This window comes from Phasianus colchicus, chromosome Z (genome assembly GCF_987193195.1).
Source record: "Phasianus colchicus chromosome Z, bPhaCol1.hap1.1, whole genome shotgun sequence".
NCBI classification, from domain to species: domain Eukaryota; kingdom Metazoa; phylum Chordata; class Aves; order Galliformes; family Phasianidae; genus Phasianus; species Phasianus colchicus.
The window spans coordinates 38442778-38468511 of NC_143476.1; the positions used below are offsets into that span (position 1 = coordinate 38442778).

General features: G+C 52.5%; 2 protein-coding genes across 9 annotated transcripts; both read left to right on the top strand.

The window, feature by feature from the left end:
• The first annotated feature begins 941 nt into the window (after positions 1-941).
• On the top strand, positions 942-10276 carry LOC149912893 (uncharacterized). 3 transcript variants are annotated; one of them, XR_016461528.1, is made up of 18 exons: positions 943-1205; positions 1370-1446; positions 1624-1755; positions 1969-2048; positions 2399-2510; positions 2849-2935; positions 3168-3272; positions 4201-4350; positions 4524-4675; positions 5067-5214; positions 5690-5827; positions 6165-6341; positions 6907-7062; positions 7211-7312; positions 7431-7533; positions 7772-7831; positions 8118-8496; positions 8591-10276. XR_016461528.1 is itself a non-coding variant. In XM_090131040.1 (17 exons), exons 1-17 carry the CDS (start codon positions 1088-1090, stop codon positions 8276-8278), a joined length of 2058 nt encoding a protein of 685 aa, XP_089987166.1. In that variant the 5' UTR covers positions 943-1087; the 3' UTR covers positions 8279-10276. The 3 variants fall into 3 exon arrangements, 2 of the variants coding, with proteins under 2 accessions (XP_089987165.1, XP_089987166.1); XM_090131040.1 differs by having other exon boundaries at positions 8118-10276; XM_090131039.1 differs by lacking the exon at positions 8591-10276 and having other exon boundaries at positions 942-1205; positions 7431-7831; positions 8118-8230.
• A 6843-nt stretch (positions 10277-17119) lies between these two features.
• LOC149912894 (uncharacterized) lies at positions 17120-24852 on the top strand. 6 transcript variants are annotated; one of them, XR_016461527.1, is made up of 18 exons: positions 17120-17240; positions 17405-17481; positions 17659-17790; positions 17988-18067; positions 18418-18529; positions 18870-18956; positions 19189-19293; positions 20222-20371; positions 20545-20696; positions 21088-21235; positions 21712-21849; positions 22187-22363; positions 22929-23084; positions 23233-23334; positions 23453-23555; positions 23794-23853; positions 24140-24518; positions 24613-24852. XR_016461527.1 is itself a non-coding variant. In XM_090131036.1 (16 exons), the coding sequence occupies exons 1-16, from the start codon at positions 17123-17125 to the stop codon at positions 24298-24300; spliced, it is 2235 nt and encodes a 744-aa protein (XP_089987162.1). In that variant the 5' UTR covers positions 17120-17122; the 3' UTR covers positions 24301-24852. The 6 variants fall into 6 exon arrangements, 4 of the variants coding, with proteins under 4 accessions (XP_089987162.1, XP_089987163.1, XP_089987161.1 ...); XR_016461526.1 differs by having other exon boundaries at positions 17405-17790; XM_090131036.1 differs by having other exon boundaries at positions 17405-17790; positions 24140-24852.
• Positions 24853-25734: the final 882 nt, after the last annotated feature.

The window sequence follows — 25734 nt, forward strand, 5'->3', positions numbered from 1 at the left end:
TCCAAAGGTCCCTTCCAACTCAAACTGCTTTATCACTCTCTGAATATTCAGCATAGCCATCTGTTTAAAATAGTTCGACGTGCAGTTCTAAGCTTTCCTAAAAAGATTTTGGTCAAAGCTTTCCCTTCTTCCTTTCCTTCCCGACCCCCACCCTTCCTACCACCCTCTCTCTATCCCTGTCTCCCTGCTCCCTTCCTTCTCTGCCGCCCTCCGTCCACAGACTCCGTGTAAGCACTCCTCATCCCCGGGAGGATGTGGGATTTCTGAGTGGCCCTCAAGAAGCTGTGGCTGGACCTTGCCTTCTCGGTCACCCTTGGAGGTTGCCGCCGCCTCCATCCTCCTCCCCCACACACCTCTCTTTCCACTACCCGCATTCAGGCCACCATTGGCTCTACAGAGGTGAGCAGCAGCCATGGAGGGGCAGCCTGCAAACTGAGCGAGGGGCTCTGGGGCTTTGTACCATCAGCCTCACTTGATGAGCTCATGAAGACAAAGCTTGAAGCAAATGTACCAAACAAAGCCTCGGTTGCCTGAGCACAGACAAGTCTACCACGTGCATTCCCCAGTTCAATCCCACCTCACTTTGTGAACGCTCTCATCCCAAGCTCCCCCATTCCTGCCTTGGAGCTCACAAGCCTGTGAGCAGAACAGCTGCTTAGTGAAGACAGCAAGTCTTCGTCTTCCTCCTCTGTCCTGCTGCAGCCATCTCTGGCCTCAGTAGAAACAGGAAAGCCTGGGCAGTCCAGCTGCTCTCAGGCCCACTTCCAAAGCTTTCTCGATAAGCAGGCGCACACATCCCCTCCCCCTGGGGAGTCTGGTCTACGCCATTGCAACCGGGGGCCCGGAACCAGCCCCACCCGGGCGGGGCAGCGGGTCACAGTGGGGCCCTTTGTGACCCGTTCCTGTGACACCCAGGCATAGCCGGCACCGACACGGCGGCCCCGCAGTGTCCGGCAGGACAGCGAGGCGACAGGGCAGGAGTGTGCGGGTCTGGCGAGGAGCCCCCGAGCGCAGCCCACGTCGTTTCACTCTACCCTTGGCAGTCCCACGGCTGCCCCCTCCCCACCCTCAGCCCTCATCCCACGGGATGGAGGAGAGACCCCCCAGCCGCCCCAGGGTGGCCTGGGCCGAGAGTGGAGCTCCTGAGGAGAGCAGACCTCCACCGGAGCCCTACGAATGGACTGAGGTGCAGTCATTCCATAGTGGTGAGTGAGGGTCCCCAGCGGGGTGGGCACGGCTGGGGCAATGAGTGCCCCCTTGTCCTGACAGGCACGGGCAGGCTGCGCCAGGGGAGCGGGCCCAGGGCTGGAGAGGGCAGAGCTCCTTCCTCTGCCCCTCTACAGCACTGCTCACTCTCTTCCTTGGTTAGATGCTGAAAGCCTGTCTCTCCCTGAAGAGGAGGATGCCATGGATGTTATAGTCTGCTACGTCCAGAATACAGAAAAGGTAAACTTTCGGCTGTGCCTGCATCCCCTGATGGTCCCTCTGGCTGCAGGAGGGATGCTGGCTGGACAGTGCTGCCCTCCAGGTGTCCCACACTGCTCCAAACCCAGCAATGCTCTGGGCCTCCTGGACACAGCTCTCCCAGCTCACACTCCGTCCTTGTCTCTCTGTCGTCACCAGGAGATGCTAAAGATCGCATTCCTGGAGAGCATCTGCACCATGTGCACCCTTTGCAGAAGCAGCAATAACAAAGATTTCTATAAGAGCTTCGCTACTTTCTGCCGCAAACAAAACTTGGCAGAAGAAATAAAGGTGAAAGACATTAGTGGGGGTTGTGGGTGGGGAGAAGTCCACCCAGGGACTGGCACCCTGAGAGGCAGGGGCGGGCAGGGGGACTGTGGGTATCACTGAGATCTCAACAGTGGGACGCAGGGTGCCTCTGCGTTCTGGTGCTTGGTGGGGGGCACTGGGGCTCCTGTGGCCCTGTTGACCAGCGTGAGGTCCTATCCCATTTCTCCTCTGCAGGAGCTGCTGGAGAATGAGCCAATGGATCAGCTGTGCACAGAGGTGCGGTACCAAGCCATGGTTGCGATTGCCGACATGAGGTACCAGCCCCACCCCTGGTTTTGCCACCACATCCCCAGGGCACGATCCTGGCAGCCCTGACCCGAGCCAGGAGGCATCCCCCATGTGGGCAGGGAGGCCCTCAGCTCTCCCCTGCCCTGCGCTTCCCCAGACGTTGGAGGAAGCCCTGAAGCTCCCTGCACAATCTCGGCTTTTGCCCCAAAGCAGGAGGCGTCAGGACTGTCCTCCGGCCAGGGCCAGCCCCGTGGAGGAGGTGCCTCCCAGCAGGGCTCCACATTCCTCCCAGGAAGCCCTGCCCAGGGGAGGACCTGTTCCACCCCTGTCTCGGCATCCAGGCACTGCTCCCAACACACAGTCTCTCTGTTTGCAGCAGAGTGAAGGCAATTGCGCAGGATGAAATAAGATCTCTTCTAAATGCGTGCTTCAAAGCCATCTTCTACCTTCCACCGAAAGAGGTCTTGGACATTCACCTCTACAATCATGTATGTACCCGGTGAACTACTGGAGATCCCACGCCTCTGGGATTATTCATATACAGAGATTACTAATGAACCTTGCAGCCAGCCTCTTGGCTCTACTCCCCCAGAACCTCCCAACTTCTCCCCCTTCCCTCTCACTCTTGCCATGGGCCTGGCAACACCCAATGCTCACAGCCCGGTCTGCTCACAGCAGCTTTACGGCCACGGGGCCTCTCTCTCCCAGGCTGTGCGTGCATCTGTGGGTGTCCTTCCTGTGTAGTCAGAGGGGTTCACAGCACTTTCCTTGGGGTGACAGACAGGGACGTCTGAAAGACTTTCACAATCTGTTGTTCTCCTTACAGACCATACATGCTATGGACAACATGCTGCAGATCTTGCTGGTCAACAGTCGTACCTCCAGCAGTAAGGAGCTGTGGAATATCTTGGAGGTCTGTCTCTTGCACATCTCTGCCCCCAGAGTCCTCTTTGATAGAGTAACCGCCCTCTGCATAGGAACAACATGGGCAGTAGCAGAAGCCTGCAAGGGACCTCAGCAGCAGTAGTCCCAGGAATGGCTTGGCTTCAGCCCATGGGAAGCCTGGATGGATGCTATGATTCCAGGCAGGAGTTCAGCAATACTGCTTCTGCTGGAGTGGGCATCAGCAGCTTCTCTCCTCACAGGTGCTGTCACGCTTCGCCAGTGCCCAGAACAAAACTGTGCAGGCAAGGGCCATGGAACGGCTCTGGAAGCTCAGCAGTTTCATCACCAGCAATTCCTGGCAGGAGGTAAGGAGCCAGGAACTTTCCAGCCAGGCTGTCTCCCCTTCCCTGCATCCCAGAGCAGCCTACGGCTCAGGAGTACCTGTAACACAAGCTTGGGCACAGCTGAGAGACAAGATGTCGGCATGCATTTACCCTGAAGCAAGGGTCTTCATCCTTCCTTTTCCTCTGGTCCTCCCACCTCATGCCGTGTTAGAAACACAGAATCACTCTGGAAAAGACTTTAAAGATCACCAAGTCCAACCATGACCTAACTTTACTACCCTAACAAACATCCCTCTGCTAAATCATGTCCCTTAGCACCACATCCAAACTGTTTTTAAACACATCCGAAGATGGTGACTCAACCACCTCCATGGGGAGCCTATTCCCCTTGGTGCTTAACAACCCCTTCTGTAAGTTGGATATAAGGGTTTTCTTATATCCAACCTAAACTTATGCTAGCACAACTTGAGGCCATTTCCCCTGGTCCTGTCACCCGTCACCAGTGAGACCAACCCTGCTCTTGCTGTAAGCACCTTTCAGATACTGGAAGAGAAAAATAAGGCCTCCCTTCAGCCTCTTTTTTTCCCAGACTGAACTGCCCTAGTTCCTTCAGTCTCCCCTCATAAGGCATATTCTCCAAAATTCTGTTCCCTCACTCAGTTTGACATGTCTTCCCTGATAGAATCGTGGAACCACAGAATGGCCTGGGTTGACAAGGATCTCAAAGATCATAGAGTTTCAGCCCCCCGTTGCTATGTGAAGGGTCACCAACCACTAGACCACTAGACTAGGCTGCCCAGAGCCACATCCAGCCTGGCCTTGAATGCCTGCAGGGATAGTGCATCCACAACCTCTCTGGGAAACCTGTTCCAGTGTATCAACATCATGAGTGAAAAATTTCCTTCTAATATCTAACCAAAATCTCCCCATTCCTTTCCTCTTGCTGTAGCTATTTGCAAACTTCCTAGAGCCTTCACAGAGGACAGACATCGTCCGCATGACCCTTGAGACCATTGGAGAGTGCAGCGTTGAAAACAAGGAGTGGGCCAACTTTATTCTGGGTGTGGTTCTGAGAGACCCTGCCACCTGGATGATGGATGTGAGCACTCTGAGGCTGGATTGCCTTGCCCTGCCCTGCCCTGCCCTGCCCTCCACAGCTCTGGGACATTTTAAGGCAGCAAAGACCTATGGGATGGGCATTAATAACAGTAGCAGAATGGCAAATGGCTGCAGTACAGCAGCAGCAGCATTCTCCTTCTGTCCTCCCACCAGGTGCCAGAGATTTTGAGGTCTGTCCAGAGAAACCTGGGAAGGAAGAGTGCATCCCATCAGCAGACCTTCTTCTCAGTGGTAGATGTGCTGACCATCGAATTTCCCAGGGATGTGCTGAGGAGCATACTGATCGACCTTCCCCAGTGTGAAAGGTACCAGCCTTGACAGCCCCGCATGTTTGTTCCACGAGAAGAGCAGGGCTCAGAGACGCTCCTGCTGCCAGAGCCAAGGAGGGCTGCAGGACACCCCTGAGGAGCAGGCGCTCCATCCCACTGTGCTTTCCAGTGCTGGTGGACCACTCAGGGCTGCAGCAGCCAACGCTGACCATGGCAGCCCAGAGCCCCCATCAAGCTCCTGCCCTGCCCCTCGGGGAAGGCCACCTCAGCCCCTCCTGCTTGTCCAGGCCGGGTCCCCAGGCCTCCCCAAGCTTGCAGGGTGGCATGGCCAGGGCTGCAGCACAGCCTGGGGTCTGCTGGGCCTCCCTGAGCCATGATGCTGTGGTGGAGGCAGCCCTGTTGACACAGCATTGCTCTATCTTTGCAGCGCTACCCTGGACATCTGGAAGAGAATACTTACCCTGCCAGAAAATTCAGAGTGGATCCTGGACGAACTGTGCAGCATTCTCCAGGACAGAGAGCTGTGTGGGATCTTTAACATCACCACAGCGGAGTTGGGCCTACTTTGCCTGACTGTGAGTTACCAGACATGGCACTGTGCTCTCCTTCAGGGCTCTCTGTGCCCACTTCCCGCTGCCCCTGCCTTGCTCCCCAGACTGGAGTGCTGGGATTGTGCAGAGGCAGTCAGGGCTATGGCAGTGGCAGAGATGAAGCCATGGCCTCCACACTGGCTAAGCAGGCTGCAGGGCTGGGGAGAGGAATAGCTCGTGGCCACCCACGTCTGGTGCCATTTTTGTGCCAGCTCCTGCTGGTCAATCGCTCCTCAAAGGTGTGAGAGCAAGAAGGGGGTCAGAGGGCAGGAGGAGAAGGCCCAAGAGCCATCCTGTGTCTGGGGCAAAGAGGGACCGTGGGGCCCTCCAAAACCACTGCTGCCCCAGACCAAGCTGTGCGTCCCCAGTGCCTTGCCCTGAGTTGCCAGAGGAGCCAGGGGCTGCAGGGTGCAGGGAGTCCTGCTGCCTTTGCCTGGCTCTCACTGCTGCTTTGTTTCAGGTCATGCATCCCACTGAAGAGAACCTGCAAAAGCTGTGTAACCCAGTGCTGCTCCAGGGGCTTCTCAAGATTGAAAGCCTGCCGCTTCTCTGTCTGGTGCTCAGTGGCCTTGTCCTGCTGTCCGAGAGACCTGAGACGGTGAGCAGGACCTAGTCAAATGAAGCCCTCCTGTTGGCAGCCTGGTGCTGGATGGTGGGCAACATTGTGCCTTGGCCTTGCCTGAGACTCAGGAGTTGGGGTGATGGCCGTGGTGGGGCCTGGGGAGCTTTCCAGGAGCTTTCCAGATGGGTTACCTGGGGGCCTGTTGGAAAAGGGGGTGGCTGAGCAGAGGAAACGGATTCCTTGCTCTCCTGCCCTCCGTTCCAGTGGCAGCTGCCAGCAAGCAAGGCATGCGTGCAGTGCTCTGTTATCAGAGCTCTCAGGCCAGGGTGGCCATTGCCCTCTTGATTCAGAATAAACTATGTGTTCTGTACAGGCAAGAAGAATAAGGGATGTGCTGCCAGACGTCATGAAGACCCTGCGGTATGGCAACACGCCCATTGCTCTGAAGGTGCTGACTATCTTCAGAAATGTGATGACTCATCTGGGCAAGAGTGAGGCCACTCCCATTGCTGTAAATCTGGCTGAGAAGCTCCTGCCTCTTTTCAATCATGTAAGTCAGCTGCGAGAGGCTGAGCTCTGCGCATGCATGCTCAGCCTTCTGTCTTTGCTCCTCTGGACCCTTGTGGGATATCTGCCGGGGTCTGTAGCCCAGCCAGCCTTCTCCCTGTCAGCTTGATTGTTGGAAGTGGTTTGAGGCCCCTGTGCTGGGGCCCAGCCTAGCTCCTGTGCAAAGCATCTTCTGCCAAGGGTGACTTGGGGACTGCTGAGTGCTTCCTTTGCTACCAGTGTCACGCATTCTCCCCAAGTCCTGTAGCAGGGAGATGGAAACCAAACAGGCAGCGTGTGCCCCGGGGGCATTGCCAAGGGCCAGCCCTGTGTCCCCCTCGTCCTGGTGCCCAGGGAGCTCTGCTTTGAGCTGGTGGGGTGGCTGGGGGAGCACTCTGAGGCACAGGCACCCTCTACTGGAAACCTGCTGCATTGCTTTGCAAAACCACACTGTGCTTTTGTGCAGTATGTGACTCCAAAGCTCCTCCCTTCACATCAGCCATGCCTAGGCTTGTGCTCACCATGGGCAGTGAGAGTGTTGCTGAGGTGCTTCTGTTCTCCTCCCTCAGGTGTCAAGTGAAGTTCGAGAGCATTCTATCTGCCTCTTCAAAGATGTGATCAATGCTGTGGCGTGGTGTCAAAAGAGAGACTTGTATAAGACCGTGCGCTGCAGCTTGCTCCCTCTGCTATTTCGGATGAGTGATGAGAACCCGAGCGTTGCAGAGGTATGAATTTCAGAAATGACCACTGTGCAGGCAAGGGTGTGCTGACCATCCAGGGGTGATCTGGGAATTGAGTGCGAGGGCAGCAAGCATTACTAGCTCTTGGGATTTGTGTCTGTGGTGCCATCTCCCAACATCTGTTTCTCGGTAGGCCTCTGCAGAAACCCTCATAGCTTGTGCAAAGTTCCTGAAGTGGAAGGAGCTCAAGCACCTGGCAAAGAGGAAGAAAAAAATGGAGATCAAGGAGTGTTTGGTAAGGACAACCACACAGCCCCCACCCCTTTGCTGGTAAAGGGGATGCTGGCAGAAGGAACTGCACCAGCAGCTGCAGAGAGTCTGCAAGCCCTATGTTTGTTTGTGTTCTTCTCCAGCTGCAGCAGAACAGGCAGACAGTGGATGAATACCTTTGGCAGAATCTGCCATACCTGGAAAATTCTCAGGCCTCTTTGCGATATGAGGCTGTGGAATTCATTGGTGAGCCCAACCCTGGGTCCCTCTTTGGGCCCTGCCCTGACAGCCAGGTGCAGCCCTGCAGCCCCCAGATACACCTTGCCCATGCTAGTAGCCCCGATGGGGGCCTTGCTCAGGTCCGCTCTTGGGCATTGTCCCTGCCTGCGGGAAGGGAGGGGAAGAAGCAGGGCTGGCGGAGCTGCAGTCTGTGCTCCTGGCAGCGTGTTTGGAAGTGGGGGTCTGATGAGAGCTCTTTCCCTAGGGCTGGCTATGCAACACTCCAGGGAACAAAGTCTGGAAAAGCTGAATGTAATCTGCAGAGGTGAGTGAGGGCAAATGCTGCGTGTGCTGGGGCTGGGTGCAGGGGCAGAGCCTGGGCAGCGTGCAGCTGTGCCTTGGCCTCCCGTAAAGAAATGCTGCAGGGGCAGAAGAACATTCCTGGGGCAGATGGGGCACTCCTGAGCAGTGGCTTCCAGCTGATCCCTCAGTCTCACGTGTTCCTTCTGGCCAGGAAAAGCCATGGGTGGGGCTGGCATGGTCCAGAGGGGATGCTGGTGGCTCTATGCAGCTTGGGAGGTTTCATATCTGCTTCTTTCCTTCTTTTGCAGCCCTCCAGCCTTTGAGATATGACTCCCACCCAGCAGTCCATTCTGTGGCAACTGGAACAATCCACAGATGTCAAAGGCGGCAGGCAAAACCACGACGGAGCTGGCTTGCAGCACTGTGCTGCTGGCCCTGCTGTGTAAGCTGTCCTTGTCAACCTGACTGATTAAGATTTGGATTACAGAGCCATTCCCTTGCATGGGGATACAGATCCATTGGTTGACTGGACAGTCAGCAACAGCATGCAGTTCCACTGAAGGCCATACCGGATCTTTAAGCATCGCTCCTAAGGACCATGGCTTTTCTTCAAGGTCTTTCCAGGCCACTACCCCATCTGTGTGCAAAACAAGACTATACTTCATGGCAGACATGGAAGAGCAACAGGTAGGGCTGGCATGGTCTGGAGGGGATGCTGGCGGGTCTCTGCAGGTCGGTCGATTCCATCTCAGCTCTGTTTCCTTCTGCCGCAACCCTCTAGCCTTTGGAAGATGATGCCCACCTGGCAGTCCACTCTCTGGCAGCTGGGACAGTTCTGGTGCCGAGAATTCAAAGGCAGCAGTCAACATCACCATTGGACTAGCTTGCAGCCTTTTCTCTCTGCCCCTGCAAAGCCATCCATCGTCAGCAAGATGACTCGCATTAAAACTTGGATCCTTGCAAAACTTGGAGGCTTGCAAGCTGTCCTACAGACCAAGTCTTCACTTTCCTGCTCAAGCGTAAGGAGAAGTACTTAACAACCAGAGGATGAAGAGAGGAGAGTGTAGCAGAAAGCAATCCAGATGGCCAGGGGGCTGAGAAGGGATCCTTGTAATCATGGCAGCTACCAAATAAGAATCAATCAATCTATCAATAAATTTTAAAAAATTTCCTCCCCACAGCGAAGTCTTTGGATTTCATTTGCCCAGCAGTCCCAAACTGTCCTCGTCTTTCACACAGAAAGCAGCTACCGAGGTGAGAGGAGGATTTGTTGGCTCCTGGTAGCAAGTATGAGCGTACCTTGAGGCTGCGCTGTTCATGCTGATGGGTCAGCTGGTTTCACTGCCACGTCTTACAGGTGCCAGGTAATCACACTCCACTGCTCCAAAAGTGATGCTGCCTATGTATTTCCATGGAAACGACAGCCAATACCAGGAGCACAGTAACACTGTTCTACAAAATGCTACTTTTCAACACAGCCACCACCATTAGCTCAGTATTTTTGCCTGCGATGAACAAGAGCCTGCATGCCGCTCCTGTAAATCTCTTCACCAGTGGAGTTGCCTCGCTGTCTCTCTTGCCACTGCTAAAACGCACCACCCACCACCTCACTGTGCTCTCACATATGGGCTGGTCTCCATAAGCGTTCCGCAAGCATCGATGACCGTCAGTGGGTGCCATTTTTCTGCACGGAGGAGTTCAGTTCCATACTTTTGCTTCATCCGCACTTCCATGTCAGATACCGTGCCGTCCGATTGCCCCTCTGCTGCCACGCGTCACACAGCAACAAAACATAATGGGGTATTGGTGGCAAGGTTCAACCTCTACTGCCACACCACCAACATCTGCCTCTGGTGTTGTGGGCCAACAGCATAAAATAGGAGGCATTACTTTCAGAGCAGCCCTCATTAAATACACAATACCATAAGGCATTTGAAGTAACAAATCTCACTTCAATTTTTAATGTGGTGTATTAAAACATATAAAAAAGAGAGAAACAAAACCACAAAACCAGTGGGATACGTGACCTTGTTTTTGGGAAACTAGCAGATCAGTCTGGTCTGATGGCAGTGGTTGCCATTCTCAGTGAGCTCTCAAGGTGTTTGTCACAGATTTGTGATGGAATTTTTCTCTTCCGGTGCTTCACCCTTGAAAACAGTAGTTCACAAATGTACTGCCAAAAAGAGGTGACACGAGCAAGGAGTGTCTGCGAAGTGAGGGATGTTTCTCTGGTAAGAGAGGACTTGTAAGAGTCTGGTAAAGAAGCACGGTCAGTCTTTTAATTACAACTCTAGACATTCCAGTTCCAAATTTGCAAGTAATGTATTTACATCAGTGGAATCATAGCACTGCAGAATGTCAGAAACACAACATCATAGAATGATCTGGGTTGAAAAGGACCACAATGATCATCTGGTTTCAACCCCGCTGCTATATGCAGGGTCGCCAACCACCAGATCAGGCTGCCCAGAACCACATCCCGCCCTGAATGCCTCCAGGACCGGGGCATCCAAGCTCCTCTGGGCAATCTCTTCCAGTGCAGCACCACCCTCTGGGTGAAAAGCTTCCTCCTAGTATTTAGCCTAAATCTCCCCTTTAAAAAGTCTCAGTTTAAAACCACTCCTCTTTGTCCTATCACCATCCACCCATGTAAACAGTCCTTCCCCTTCCTGTTTATGCACACCCTTCAAATATTGGAAGGCCACAGTGAAGTCTCTCCAGTGCTAAACAAGCCCAGTTCACTCCTTAAAGAGCTGCCAGCTCTATTCTGTCCCTAAGCCCTTATGGACAGTTACCCAGGAGATCCAGTCCAGCAATTCCTTGACCTTGAGCTGGACTTTTGCTCTCCTGAAGTTCAGGGTCCTGGCTCTACTTTTTGCCTGCATTCTTCAAAATCACAAACTCCACCAGGGCTCGACCATTACAGCCCTGGCTGCCTCCAATCTTAACCTCTCTAATGCTCTCCTCTACGTTGGTGAGCACCAGGTCCAGTAAGGCTTCACTTTAGGTTGGTGTGTCTAGTGCCTGGACCAGGAAGTTATCCTCAGTCGCAGTATGGTTTGCGTGGTAAGGAACCTTTAAGATCACTTAGTTCCAACCCTTTGCTACAGGCAGGGACACCTCCCTCCAGACCAGGTTGCTCACAGCCCCATCCAGCCCGGCCTTGAATGCTTCCAGTGAGGGGGCATCCACAGCATTGCTGGGCAACCTGTTCCGGTGTCTCACCTCCCTCACAGTAAAGAATTGATTCCTAATATCTATTCTAAATCGCCTCTCTTTAACTTTAAGGCCATTTTTCCTCATCCCATCACTACCTGCTCTTCTAAACAGTCCCTCCCCGGCTTTCCTGTAGGCCTCCTTCTGGCACTGGGAGGAAAACGGAGGCACAAAGAAACCCAAATGTGGGATTTTTTCCACAATCCTGAAACCTATTCTCAGATTCCTTTGTCAAAACAGAAAGCACAGCTGTGTATTTTCTGCACTTTGCAGGACTGTGTTCAGCCGACCTTTCCAGATCCATAAGCAGATTTGCCATAAATCGAGCTGGCCCTACGCCGCACCCGCACGCCTTGCTTTCAGCCCACACTGCGTTAACAGCGGACCGACGTCGGGTCGGTACTGAGGGGCCAGGCCGGGCTGCCCCGCGCCGCTCAGCGGACAGGAGCCGCCGCCACGATGGCTTGGCGGCAGGGGGCGGGCTGTGCGCTGACGGCTGAGCGGCGAAGCGCGACGGAGGCCGCGGCACGCAGTGCTTTCTACAAGCGAGTTGTGTCACTACCACTGAAAAAAGAAACTGCAGCAGGAGAATTGTTACCTTCAGGAAACTTATCTTAAAGTGTCCCTGGGTTACTTGTGGGCTCGTTCAGCTTTTGCTCGTGCCTTTTTCTGATGTGCCTGAAGCCACAAGCTGGTCCTGCAGAAATTCCCAAAACACTGTAATGGTGTATAATTATTCTGAAATCTCAGCAAAACTCGGATAGCTCTGGGAGTGCTGATCGTTTGCCTCCAGGAACTACGAGCTTCTTTCAATGAAAGCCTTGCAAGCTGTCCTACAGACCAAGTCTTCGCTTTCCTGCTCAAGCGTAAGGAGAAGTACTTACAACCAGAGGATGAAAATGGTGTAGCAGAAAGCCATCCAGATGCCCGGGGGGCTGAGAAGGGATCCTTGTAGTCATGGCAGCTACCAAATAAGAATCAGTCAGTCCATCAGTAAGACTTGTGGGTTCCCAGTGGCAAATATGAGCGTACCTTGAGGCTGCCTTAAGCATGAAAATAAAATTCATTTGCTGCTACTTTAAAAACATTTTCAACATAAAACTAACTTTATTTTCAAAATCGCATGTCAATAGTCAGAGTATTAACACATGTCTGCATAGAAACTGAATTCTCATTCACATATTTTCAACTTAATATTCTATATTAAGACATATTTGTCACAAAGATGATTTTATGTAGAAGAAGACATTGGAACCCTAGGGTATTTATTAGGCATGCTATAGCCTTGTCCACTATATACTTTACCCAAATTTTCTCGACCAGTGTAAGCAATTTTTATACTTCCTCTGCCTGAGTGGTTTAGGATCTTAGATTTAGGTGTGATAGGTCATTAATTATGGGCTCCTGCAAATACACGTGATGAAGTCACGGTCACGTGGGCACACAATGAACCAATCCGCCACCTCCCAGTATAATATCCCAGCCTCCCAAAAAGTGTTGTAAAAAATGTACAGCTACAGCTGAAATACCAGCGAAAACTCTGTGGAGAGTACTGCTACTTCACCAGCAGACTAGATTGCAGAATTAGAGAAATCATTTTGTAGTATCTGCATGCAACCTGAAAGAGCAGATCATGCTACAAAGGAGAAAGGAACAAAAGCACTCAGCAGCCTAAAATTCCTTCCTGACCTACTGACTGATTTAATTTTGTGCAATTAAGAATTATTAACCAGATACCTGAGAGATTTTAAAAGAAGTGTTCTAGCCTGTCACACCCCACTCCAGAGTCTGCTGCAATCATTTAATCATAGAATGGCTTGGACTGGGAGAGATCCTAAAGCCCAACCAGCTCTGAACTCCCACTGCGGGCTGGCTGACCCCCACCAGATCAGACTGCACGGTGCCCCATCCAGCCTGGCCTTCAACACCTCCAGGGATCGGGGGTCCATGGCTTCTCCGGGCAGCTCTTGCCAGGGCCTCACCACTCTCTGAGTAGAGAATTTCTTCCTAATCCTTGATGAAAATCTATCCTCTCATAGTCTGAAACAATCACCCTTGTCCCGTCACTATCAAATCATGTAAGAAGTTGATTTTCCTACTATTTATAAGCTTCCCTCACGTATTGGAAGACCACAGTGAGGTCTCTCTGGAGTCTTCTTTTCTCCAGACAGAACAAGCCCAGCTCCCTCAATCTTTCGTCACAGAGAACTGAAGGCTCCAGAGCAGTGCACACTAGCTCTGAAGCAGAAGAGAAAAAAGAAACCTCTTGGCTGAAAAATTGCTACAGACTAAGTCTGAAGAGAACTATACATTCTCCTTTTTACGTAGGCTACAACAAAACACATTTCACGTGAGGACAGAAGCTCTCGAATTGTGGGTGTGTATGAGAAAGCAACTCCACCGATGGCAAATAGACATAAATGAAGGAAGAAAGTTTCTTCAGTTTCATTTTGTTCTAAGACACATTTGACTTGATATTCCTCCGTTTCTGTACTTCAAGAGAGAAGGAAGGCATTACTTAATGTCTAGCGGAAGGAGAAAAGCAATTTTATCCTATCTCTTCGCGTCAAAGATTTTCTGCCTTCTAAATGAATATTAAATACCTAGATTTGCTGTAATTATTATTATTAATTTGGGTCCCAAGAATAGATTCAATTAAAATTATTCAGGCTTGGAAATACTAAAAAACTATCCACAGTAAAGAATGGGGATATGGAATCAAACTTCTATTTGCTTGTATCTTTACTATCAAAAACTTAAATGTTGTGGTTAATTAGCTGGTCTTCTAATTTTGAGGGACACTGAAGATTATATTGTTCAAGCTTGTCTGTATATTTGAAGATTCTGCAAGGAGAAAGCTGTCTTTTATTTGTGCCTATTTGTTTGTGACAGAACGCGGGAGAACTCGTTGGGAACAGGAAATTTCTGTCTGAATTTTTTCATGAAAAGCAGGAAAACTGTGTGTGATTATTTCCATTTGCTTAATCGGAATAGTGCAATTTATGATGCATAAATGATTGACCAGACAACAGTTAACTAAGTTCTCCACTAACACTTGGCAGTTGAGTAACAGAGAGCAGGTATTGAACTGGCAATAGAACTGAAAATCCAAAAAGGCAGTGTATGGTGAGATCTACAGAAAATGAGGAATCATTTGCAGAGGTATGGCCATTGGTGATCTTGCTCTGAGGGTACAATTTTGACTGCCGTGATTGTAAATGTTTTTCACAATAGCAAATAATGCTAACTCCAAAGGCTGAAATACATTTATAAGACTGCATTTGTTTTTATTGTCCTTACCGTTTCACTTATAATTCATCACTTCATATACAGCTCATTCCAGTTGTTGAGAAATTAGAATTTTGCTACGTACAAGTTAGTGAAAACTGCATTTTAGGAACATTAAGGACATGAACCTGTTCCAGAGTGATTTCTGTTCCTTGTTCCTGTTCCATGCCAAGTACCCTCAGGAGGAGCACAATCACAGAATCACAGAATGGCCGGGATTGGAAGGGACCTCAAGGATCATGAATTTCCATCCCCCCTGCCCCATGCAAGGCCACCAACCTCCACATTTAATACTAGACCAGGCTGCCATGGGTCCCATCCAACCTGGCCTTCAACACCTCCAGGGTCGGGGCATCCACAACCTCTCTGGGCAGCCTGTTCCAGCACCTCAACACTCCCTCTATAAAGAATTTCCCCCTGACATCCAACCTAAATCTTCCCTCTCTCAACTTAAAACCATTGCACTGACCAACCCTTTCAAAGAGTTGATTCCCCTCCCCTCTGTAGGCTCCCTTTAGGTACTGAAAGGCTGCAATGAGGTCACCCCGCAGCCTTCCTTTCTCCAGGCTGAACAAGCCCAGCTCCCTCAGCCTGTCTTTGTAGGGGTGGTGCTCCAGTTCCTTGATCAAAGTTTATAAAAAAAAATAAAGTTTAACGTACAACATTATTCTACTGAGACAGGCATACCTGGAACTGTGAACTATTCACAGAGCTGCAGCGTTAACTCCTTAACTCCCGGTGCACTACATGATGTCATGATGTGGAATACTGGTATCAAAAATCATAAAACCACAACATACTGAAAGCACAAGATTAGACCACGCAGTACAATAGCAACAAAACCTCACGTATATTGTGCAGTCACAAGTGAAAATAATTGGTCACCATGATAAAACACTCCCAGAGCCACTAGGGCCCCAACTCAGCAAGGTATTTGGGAACCTGACAGTATTGATTTGCACCATCCAACTCCATGATGAAATCAGTGGGAATTGCCTGATGTTCCAGGCTTTTGTAAAATCAAGCCATCAATCCAGCGGCATAGACACAGATGTAAAAATCAAGCTTCAGGCACCTGTATTTTTAAAAAAACCTGATCCTGGGAGGCCAGCACAGCGGTGTTAAAGGTCATGTGCAAACTAAAGAACATTTGTAAGAGTACTATTTTGGACAAGATGTAGGGAAAAACAAGCCTTGAAGCAGATTCTCTCTGAAATTAATTTATTTGTGGTTCATGTTATTAGTACAAACACTTGATGCAACTGAACACTGAATACAACTTTCAACATAATGACATTTCTTGTTTGCTATTAGGAAGTTGCTGGGTTGTTTTTTTTTTTTTTTTTCTGTTGTTGGCTTCAGTGAGTACTCTTGGCTGCTGACTAAAACAAGCAATAACTTATCTAGGCATTATGGTGGGTGACATACTACACGGAAATGGTAATATAAAAACTGAAAGTGCAATGACATCGTAGAACTAATCCTGTAAAAGAGATGGATCCTGGAACTAAAGACAAACTTACTGGAATATTTGCTGCATGCATGCATGAGTGGGATTTTTTCCTTTGATGTGAGTTACACACCCATTTGTTCCTGGCAAGTTCCCAAACGGTGGATGCCCTGTTCTTGGAGACTCTCAAGGCCAGGCTGGATCCAGCTCTGAACAATTTGATGTCCCCGTAGATGTCCCCGTTCACTGCAGGGGAGTTGGGCTATCCGACCTCCAAAGGTCCCTTCCAACTCAAACTGCTTTATCACTCTCTGAATATTCAGCATAGCCATCTGTTTAAAATAGTTCGACGTGCAGTTCTAAGCTTTCCTAAAAAGATTTTGGTCAAAGCTTTCCCTTCTTCCTTTCCTTCCCGACCCCCACCCTTCCTACCACCCTCTCTCTATCCCTGTCTCCCTGCTCCCTTCCTTCTCTGCCGCCCTCCGTCCACAGACTCCGTGTAAGCACTCCTCATCCCCGGGAGGATGTGGGATTTCTGAGTGGCCCTCAAGAAGCTGTGGCTGGACCTTGCCTTCTCGGTCACCCTTGGAGGTTGCCGCCGCCTCCATCCTCCTCCCCCACACACCTCTCTTTCCACTACCCGCATTCAGGCCACCATTGGCTCTACAGAGGTGAGCAGCAGCCATGGAGGGGCAGCCTGCAAACTGAGCGAGGGGCTCTGGGGCTTTGTACCATCAGCCTCACTTGATGAGCTCATGAAGACAAAGCTTGAAGCAAATGTACCAAACAAAGCCTCGGTTGCCTGAGCACAGACAAGTCTACCACGTGCATTCCCCAGTTCAATCCCACCTCACTTTGTGAACGCTCTCATCCCAAGCTCCCCCATTCCTGCCTTGGAGCTCACAAGCCTGTGAGCAGAACAGCTGCTTAGTGAAGACAGCAAGTCTTCGTCTTCCTCCTCTGTCCTGCTGCAGCCATCTCTGGCCTCAGTAGAAACAGGAAAGCCTGGGCAGTCCAGCTGCTCTCAGGCCCACTTCCAAAGCTTTCTGGATAAGCAGGCGCACACATCCCCTCCCCCTGGGGAGTCTGGTCTACGCCATTGCAACCGGGGGCCCGGAACCAGCCCCGCCCGGGCGGGGCAGCGGGTCACAGTGGGGCCCTTTGTGACCCGTTCCTGTGACACCCAGGCATAGCCGGCACCGACACGGCGGCCCCGCAGTGTCCGGCAGGACAGCGAGGCGACAGGGCAGGAGTGTGCGGGTCTGGCGAGGAGCCCCCGAGCGCAGCCCACGTCGTTTCACTCTACCCTTGGCAGTCCCACGGCTGCCCCCTCCCCACCCTCAGCCCTCATCCCACGGGATGGAGGAGAGACCCCCCAGCCGCCCCAGGGTGGCCTGGGCCGAGAGTGGAGCTCCTGAGGACAGCAGACCTCCACCGGAGCCCTACGAATGGACTGAGGTGCAGTCATTCCATAGTGGTGAGTGAGGGTCCCCAGCGGGGTGGGCACGGCTGGGGCAATGAGTGCCCCCTTGTCCTGACAGGCACGGGCAGGCTGCGCCAGGGGAGCGGGCCCAGGGCTGGAGAGGGCAGAGCTCCTTCTTCTGCCCCTCTACAGCACTGCTCACTCTCTTCCTTGGTTAGATGCTGAAAGCCTGTCTCTCCCTGAAGAGGAGGATGCCATGGATGTTATAGACTGCTACGTCCAGAATACAGAAAAGGTAAACTTTCGGCTGTGCCTGCATCCCCTGATGGTCCCTCTGGCTGCAGGAGGGATGCTGGCTGGACAGTGCTGCCCTCCAGGTGTCCCACACTGCTCCAAACCCAGCAATGCTCTGGGCCTCCTGGACACAGCTCTCCCAGCTCACACTCCGTCCTTGTCTCTCTGTCGTCACCAGGAGACGCTAAAGATCGCATTCCTGGAGAGCATCTGCACCATGTGCACCCTTTGCAGAAGCAGCAATAACAAAGATTTTTATAAGAGTTTCGCTACTTTCTGCCGCGAACAAAACTTGGCAGAAGAAATAAAGGTGAAAGACATTAGTGGGGGTTGTGGGTGGGGACTGGCACCCTGAGAGGCAGGGGCGGGCAGGGGGACTGTGGGTATCACTGAGATCTCAACAGTGGGACGCAGGGTGCCTCTGCGTTCTGGTGCTTGGTGGGGGGCACTGGGGCTCCTGTGGCCCTGTTGACCAGCGTGAGGTCCTATCCCATTTCTCCTCTGCAGGAGCTGCTGGAGAATGAGCCAATGGATCAGCTGTGCACAGAGGTGCGGTACCAAGCCATGGTTGCGATTGCCGCCATGAGGTACCAGCCCCACCCCTGGTTTTGCCACCACATCCCCAGGGCACGATCCTGGCAGCCCTGACCCGAGCCAGGAGGCATCCCCCATGTGGGCAGGGAGGCCCTCAGCTCTCCCCTGCCCTGCGCTTCCCCAGACGTTGGAGGAAGCCCTGAAGCTCCCTGCACAATCTCGGCTTTTGCCCCAAAGCAGGAGGCGTCAGGACTGTCCTCCGGCCAGGGCCAGCCCCGTGGAGGAGGTGCCTCCCAGCAGGGCTCCACATTCCTCCCAGGAAGCCCTGCCCAGGGGAGGACCTGTTCCACCCCTGTCTTGGCATCCAGGCACTGCTCCCAACACACAGTCTCTCTGTTTGCAGCAGAGTGAAGGCAATTGCGCAGGATGAAATAAGATCTCTTCTAAATGCGTGCTTCAAAGCCATCTTCTACCTTCCACCGAAAGAGGTCTTGGACATTCACCTCTACAATCATGTATGTATACCCGGTGAACTACTGGAGATCCCACGCCTCTGGGATTATTCATATACAGAGATTACTAATGAACCTTGCAGCCAGCCTCTTGGCTCTACTCCCCCAGAACCTCCCAACTTCTCCCCCTTCCCTCTCACTCTTGCCATGGGCCTGGCAACACCCAGTGCTCAAAGCCCGGTCTGCTCACAGCAGCTTTACGGCCACGGGGCCTCTCTCTCCCAGGCTGTGCGTGCATCTGTGGGTGTCCTTCCTGTGTAGTCAGAGGGGTTCACAGCACTTTCCTTGGGGTGACAGACAGGGACGTCTGAAAGACTTTCACAATCTGTTGTTCTCCTTACAGACCATACATGCTATGGACAACATGCTGCAGATCTTGCTGGTCAACAGTCGTACCTCCAGCAGTAAGGAGCTGTGGAATATCTTGGAGGTCTGTCTCTTGCACATCTCTGCCCCCAGAGTCCTCTTTGATAGAGTAACCGCCCTCTGCATAGGAACAACATGGGCAGTAGCAGAAGCCTGCAAGGGACCTCAGCAGCAGTAGTCCCAGGAATGGCTTGGCTTCAGCCCATGGGAAGCCTGGATGGATGCTATGATTCCAGGCAGGAGTTCAGCAATACTGCTTCTGCTGGAGTGGGCATCAGCAGCTTCTCTCCTCACAGGTGCTGTCACGCTTCGCCAGTGCCCAGAACAAAACTGTGCAGGCAAGGGCCATGGAACGGCTCTGGAAGCTCAGCAGTTTCATCACCAGCAATTCCTGGCAGGAGGTAAGGAGCCAGGAACTTTCCAGCCAGGCTGTCTCCCCTTCCCTGCATCCCAGAGCAGCCTACGGCTCAGGAGTACCTGTAACACAAGCTTGGGCACAGCTGAGAGACAAGATGTCGGCATGCATTTACCCTGAAGCAAGGGTCTTCATCCTTCCTTTTCCTCTGGTCCTCCCACCTCATGCCGTGTTAGAAACACAGAATCACTCTGGAAAAGACTTTAAAGATCACCAAGTCCAACCATGACCTAACTTTACTACCCTAACAAACATCCCTCTGCTAAATCATGTCCCTTAGCACCACATCCAAACTGTTTTTAAACACATCCGAAGATGGTGACTCAACCACCTCCATGGGGAGCCTATTCCCCTTGGTGCTTAACAACCCCTTCTGTAAGTTGGATATAAGGGTTTTCTTATATCCAACCTAAACTTATGCTAGCACAACTTGAGGCCATTTCCCCTGGTCCTGTCACCCGTCACCAGTGAGACCAACCCTGCTCTTGCTGTAAGCACCTTTCAGATACTGGAAGAGAAAAATAAGGCCTCCCTTCAGCCTCTTTTTTTCCCAGACTGAACTGCCCTAGTTCCTTCAGTCTCCCCTCATAAGGCATATTCTCCAAAATTCTGTTCCCTCACTCAGTTTGACATGTCTTCCCTGATAGAATCGTGGAACCACAGAATGGCCTGGGTTGACAAGGATCTCAAAGATCATAGAGTTTCAGCCCCCCGTTGCTATGTGAAGGGTCACCAACCACTAGACCACTAGACTAGGCTGCCCAGAGCCACATCCAGCCTGGCCTTGAATGCCTGCAGGGATAGTGCATCCACAACCTCTCTGGGAAACCTGTTCCAGTGTATCAACATCATGAGTGAAAAATTTCCTTCTAATATCTAACCAAAATCTCCCCATTCCTTTCCTCTTGCTGTAGCTATTTGCAAACTTCCTAGAGCCTTCACAGAGGACAGACATCGTCCGCATGACCCTTGAGACCATTGGAGAGTGCAGCGTTGAAAACAAGGAGTGGGCCAACTTTATTCTGGGTGTGGTTCTGAGAGACCCTGCCACCTGGATGATGGATGTGAGCACTCTGAGGCTGGATTGCCTTGCCCTGCCCTGCCCTGCCCTGCCCTCCACAGCTCTGGGACATTTTAAGGCAGCAAAGACCTATGGGATGGGCATTAATAACAGTAGCAGAATGGCAAATGGCTGCAGTACAGCAGCAGCAGCATTCTCCTTCTGTCCTCCCACCAGGTGCCAGAGATTTTGAGGTCTGTCCAGAGAAACCTGGGAAGGAAGAGTGCATCCCATCAGCAGACCTTCTTCTCAGTGGTAGATGTGCTGACCATCGAATTTCCCAGGGATGTGCTGAGGAGCATACTGATCGACCTTCCCCAGTGTGAAAGGTACCAGCCTTGACAGCCCCGCATGTTTGTTCCACGAGAAGAGCAGGGCTCAGAGACGCTCCTGCTGCCAGAGCCAAGGAGGGCTGCAGGACACCCCTGAGGAGGAGGCGCTCCATCCCACTGTGCTTTCCAGTGCTGGTGGACCACTCAGGGCTGCAGCAGCCAACGCTGACCATGGCAGCCCAGAGCCCCCATCAAGCTCCTGCCCTGCCCCTCGGGGAAGGCCACCTCAGCCCCTCCTGCTTGTCCAGGCCGGGTCCCCAGGCCTCCCCAAGCTTGCAGGGTGGCATGGCCAGGGCTGCAGCACAGCCTGGGGTCTGCTGGGCCTCCCTGAGCCATGATGCTGTGGTGGAGGCAGCCCTGTTGACACAGCATTGCTCTATCTTTGCAGCGCTACCCTGGACATCTGGAAGAGAATACTTACCCTGCCAGAAAATTCAGAGTGGATCCTGGACGAACTGTGCAGCATTCTCCAGGACAGAGAGCTGTGTGGGATCTTTAACATCACCACAGCGGAGTTGGGCCTACTTTGCCTGACTGTGAGTTACCAGACATGGCACTGTGCTCTCCTTCAGGGCTCTCTGTGCCCACTTCCCGCTGCCCCTGCCTTGCTCCCCAGACTGGAGTGCTGGGATTGTGCAGAGGCAGTCAGGGCTATGGCAGTGGCAGAGATGAAGCCATGGCCTCCACACTGGCTGAGCAGGCTGCAGGGCTGGGGAGAGGAATAGCTCGTGGCCACCCACGTCTGGTGCCATTTTTGTGCCAGCTCCTGCTGGTCAATCGCTCCTCAAAGGTGTGAGAGCAAGAAGGGGGTCAGAGGGCAGGAGGAGAAGGCCCAAGAGCCATCCTGTGTCTGGGGCAAAGAGGGACCGTGGGGGCCCTCCAAAACCACTGCTGCCCCAGACCAAGCTGTGCGTCCCCAGTGCCTTGCCCTGAGTTGCCAGAGGAGCCAGGGGCTGCAGGGTGCAGGGAGTCCTGCTGCCTTTGCCTGGCTCTCACTGCTGCTTTGTTTCAGGTCATGCATCCCACTGAAGAGAACCTGCAAAAGCTGTGTAACCCAGTGCTGCTCCAGGGGCTTCTCAAGATTGAAAGCCTGCCGCTTCTCTGTCTGGTGCTCAGTGGCCTTGTCCTGCTGTCCGAGAGACCTGAGACGGTGAGCAGGACCTAGTCAAATGAAGCCCTCCTGTTGGCAGCCTGGTGCTGGATGGTGGGCAACATTGTGCCTTGGCCTTGCCTGAGACTCAGGAGTTGGGGTGATGGCCGTGGTGGGGCCTGGGGAGCTTTCCAGGAGCTTTCCAGATGGGTTACCTGGGGGCCTGTTGGAAAAGGGGGTGGCTGAGCAGAGGAAACGGATTCCTTGCTCTCCTGCCCTCCGTTCCAGTGGCAGCTGCCAGCAAGCAAGGCATGCGTGCAGTGCTCTGTTATCAGAGCTCTCAGGCCAGGGTGGCCATTGCCCTCTTGATTCAGAATAAACTATGTGTTCTGTACAGGCAAGAAGAATAAGGGATGTGCTGCCAGACGTCATGAAGACCCTGCGGTATGGCAACACGCCCATTGCTCTGAAGGTGCTGACTATCTTCAGAAATGTGATGACTCATCTGGGCAAGAGTGAGGCCACTCCCATTGCTGTAAATCTGGCTGAGAAGCTCCTGCCTCTTTTCAATCATGTAAGTCAGCTGCGAGAGGCTGAGCTCTGCGCATGCATGCTCAGCCTTCTGTCTTTGCTCCTCTGGACCCTTGTGGGATATCTGCCGGGGTCTGTAGCCCAGCCAGCCTTCTCCCTGTCAGCTTGATTGTTGGAAGTGGTTTGAGGCCCCTGTGCTGGGGCCCAGCCTAGCTCCTGTGCAAAGCATCTTCTGCCAAGGGTGACTTGGGGACTGCTGAGTGCTTCCTTTGCTACCAGTGTCACGCATTCTCCCCAAGTCCTGTAGCAGGGAGACGGAAACCAAACAGGCAGCGTGTGCCCCGGGGGCATTGCCAAGGGCCAGCCCTGTGTCCCCCTCGTCCTGGTGCCCAGGGAGCTCTGCTTTGAGCTGGTGGGGTGGCTGGGGGAGCACTCTGAGGCACAGGCACCCTCTACTGGAAACCTGCTGCATTGCTTTGCAAAACCACACTGTGCTTTTGTGCAGTATGTGACTCCAAAGCTCCTCCCTTCACATCAGCCATGCCTAGGCTTGTGCTCACCATGGGCAGTGAGAGTGTTGCTGAGGTGCTTCTGTTCTCCTCCCTCAGGTGTCAAGTGAAGTTCGAGAGCATTCTATCTGCCTCTTCAAAGATGTGATCAATGCTGTGGCGTGGTGTCAAAAGAGAGACTTGTATAAGACCGTGCGCTGCAGCTTGCTCCCTCTGCTATTTCGGATGAGTGATGAGACCCCGAGCGTTGCAGAGGTATGAATTTCAGAAATGACCACTGTGCAGGCAAGGGTGTGCTGACCATCCAGGGGTGATCTGGGAATTGAGTGCGAGGGCAGCAAGCATTACTAGCTCTTGGGATTTGTGTCTGTGGTGCCATCTCCCAACATCTGTTTCTCGGTAGGCCTCTGCAGAAACCCTCATAGCTTGTGCAAAGTTCCTGAAGTGGAAGGAGCTCAAGCACCTGGCAAAGAGGAAGAAAAAAATGGAGATCAAGGAGTGTTTGGTAAGGACAACCACACAGCCCCCACCCCTTTGCTGGTAAAGGGGATGCTGGCAGAAGGAACTGCACCAGCAGCTGCAGAGAGTCTGCAAGCCCTATGTTTGTTTGTGTTCTTCTCCAGCTGCAGCAGAACAGGCAGACAGTGGATGAATACCTTTGGCAGAATCTGCCATACCTGGAAAATTCTCAGGCCTCTTTGCGATATGAGGCTGTGGAATTCATTGGTGAGCCCAACCCTGGGTCCCTCTTTGGGCCCTGCCCTGACAGCCAGGTGCAGCCCTGCAGCCCCCAGATACACCTTGCCCATGCTAGTAGCCCCGATGGGGGCCTTGCTCAGGTCCGCTCTTGGGCATTGTCCCTGCCTGCGGGAAGGGAGGGGAAGAAGCAGGGCTGGCGGAGCTGCAGTCTGTGCTCCTGGCAGCGTGTTTGGAAGTGGGGGTCTGATGAGAGCTCTTTCCCTAGGGCTGGCTATGCAACACTCCAGGGAACAAAGTCTGGAAAAGCTGAATGTAATCTGCAGAGGTGAGTGAGGGCAAATGCTGCGTGTGCTGGGGCTGGGTGCAGGGGCAGAGCCTGGGCAGCGTGCAGCTGTGCCTTGGCCTCCCGTAAAGAAATGCTGCAGGGGCAGAAGAACATTCCTGGGGCAGATGGGGCACTCCTGAGCAGTGGCTTCCAGCTGATCCCTCAGTCTCACGTGTTCCTTCTGGCCAGGAAAAGCCATGGGTGGGGCTGGCATGGTCCAGAGGGGATGCTGGTGGCTCTATGCAGCTTGGGAGGTTTCATATCTGCTTCTTTCCTTCTTTTGCAGCCCTCCAGCCTTTGAGATATGACTCCCACCCAGCAGTCCATTCTGTGGCAACTGGAACAATCCACAGATGTCAAAGGCGGCAGGCAAAACCACGACGGAGCTGGCTTGCAGCACTGTGCTGCTGGCCCTGCTGTGTAAGCTGTCCTTGTCAACCTGACTGATTAAGATTTGGATTACAGAGCCATTCCCTTGCATGGGGATACAGATCCATTGGTTGACTGGACAGTCAGCAACAGCATGCAGTTCCACTGAAGGCCATACCGGATCTTTAAGCATCGCTCCTAAGGACCATGGCTTTTCTTCAAGGTCTTTCCAGGCCACTACCCCATCTGTGTGCAAAACAAGACTATACTTCATGGCAGACATGGAAGAGCAACAGGTAGGGCTGGCATGGTCTGGAGGGGATGCTGGCGGGTCTCTGCAGGTCGGTCGATTCCATCTCAGCTCTGTTTCCTTCTGCCGCAACCCTCTAGCCTTTGGAAGATGATGCCCACCTGGCAGTCCACTCTCTGGCAGCTGGGACAGTTCTGGTGCCGAGAATTCAAAGGCAGCAGTCAACATCACCATTGGACTAGCTTGCAGCCCTTTCTCTCTGCCCCTGCAAAGCCATCCATCGTCAGCAAGATGACTCGCATTAAAACTTGGATCCTTGCAAAACTTGGAGGCTTGCAAGCTGTCCTACAGACCAAGTCTTCACTTTCCTGCTCAAGCGTAAGAAGTACTTAACAACCAGAGGATGAAGAGAGGAGAGTGTAGCAGAAAGCAATCCAGATGGCCAGGGGGCTGAGAAGGGATCCTTGTAATCATGGCAGCTACCAAATAAGAATCAATCAATCTATCAATAAATTTTAAAAAATTTCCTCCCCACAGCGAAGTCTTTGGATTTCATTTGCCCAGCAGTCCCAAACTGTCCTCGTCTTTCACACAGAAAGCAGCTACCGAGGTGAGAGGAGGATTTGTTGGCTCCTGGTAGCAAGTATGAGCGTACCTTGAGGCTGCGCTGTTCATGCTGATGGGTCAGCTGGTTTCACTGCCACGTCTTACAGGTGCCAGGTAATCACACTCCACTGCTCCAAAAGTGATGCTGCCTATGTATTTCCATGGAAACGACAGCCAATACCAGGAGCACAGTAACACTGTTCTACAAAATGCTACTTTTCAACACAGCCACCACCATTAGCTCAGTATTTTTGCCTGCGATGAACAAGAGCCTGCATGCCGCTCCTGTAAATCTCTTCACCAGTGGAGTTGCCTCGCTGTCTCTCTTGCCACTGCTAAAACGCACCACCCACCACCTCACTGTGCTCTCACATATGGGCTGGTCTCCATAAGCGTTCCGCAAGCATCGATGACCGTCAGTGGGTGCCATTTTTCTGCACGGAGGAGTTCAGTTCCATACTTTTGCTTCATCCGCACTTCCATGTCAGATACCGTGCCGTCCGATTGCCCCTCTGCTGCCACGCGTCACACAGCAACAAAACATAATGGGGTATTGGTGGCAAGGTTCAACCTCTACTGCCACACCACCAACATCTGCCTCTGGTGTTGTGGGCCAACAGCATAAAATAGGAGGCATTACTTTCAGAGCAGCCCTC

What these genes read in the sequence shown, in the direction of transcription:
- LOC149912893 (XM_090131039.1), top strand. Translation starts at nt 1,088, where the DNA reads ATGGAGGAGAGACCCCCCAGCCGCCCCAGGGTGGCCTGGGCCGAGAGT. An exon ending in TCCTGCCTCTTTTCAATCAT is followed by an intron (nt 6,342 to 6,906) that starts GTAAGTCAGCTG and finishes CTCCTCCCTCAG; the next exon opens with GTGTCAAGTGAAGTTCGAGA. An exon ending in AGAACCCGAGCGTTGCAGAG is followed by an intron (nt 7,063 to 7,210) that starts GTATGAATTTCA and finishes GTTTCTCGGTAG; the next exon opens with GCCTCTGCAGAAACCCTCAT.
- LOC149912894 (XM_090131035.1), top strand. Translation starts at nt 17,123, where the DNA reads ATGGAGGAGAGACCCCCCAGCCGCCCCAGGGTGGCCTGGGCCGAGAGT. An exon ending in CTGCCACCTGGATGATGGAT is followed by an intron (nt 20,372 to 20,544) that starts GTGAGCACTCTG and finishes TCCTCCCACCAG; the next exon opens with GTGCCAGAGATTTTGAGGTC. An exon ending in TGGAGATCAAGGAGTGTTTG is followed by an intron (nt 23,335 to 23,452) that starts GTAAGGACAACC and finishes GTTCTTCTCCAG; the next exon opens with CTGCAGCAGAACAGGCAGAC.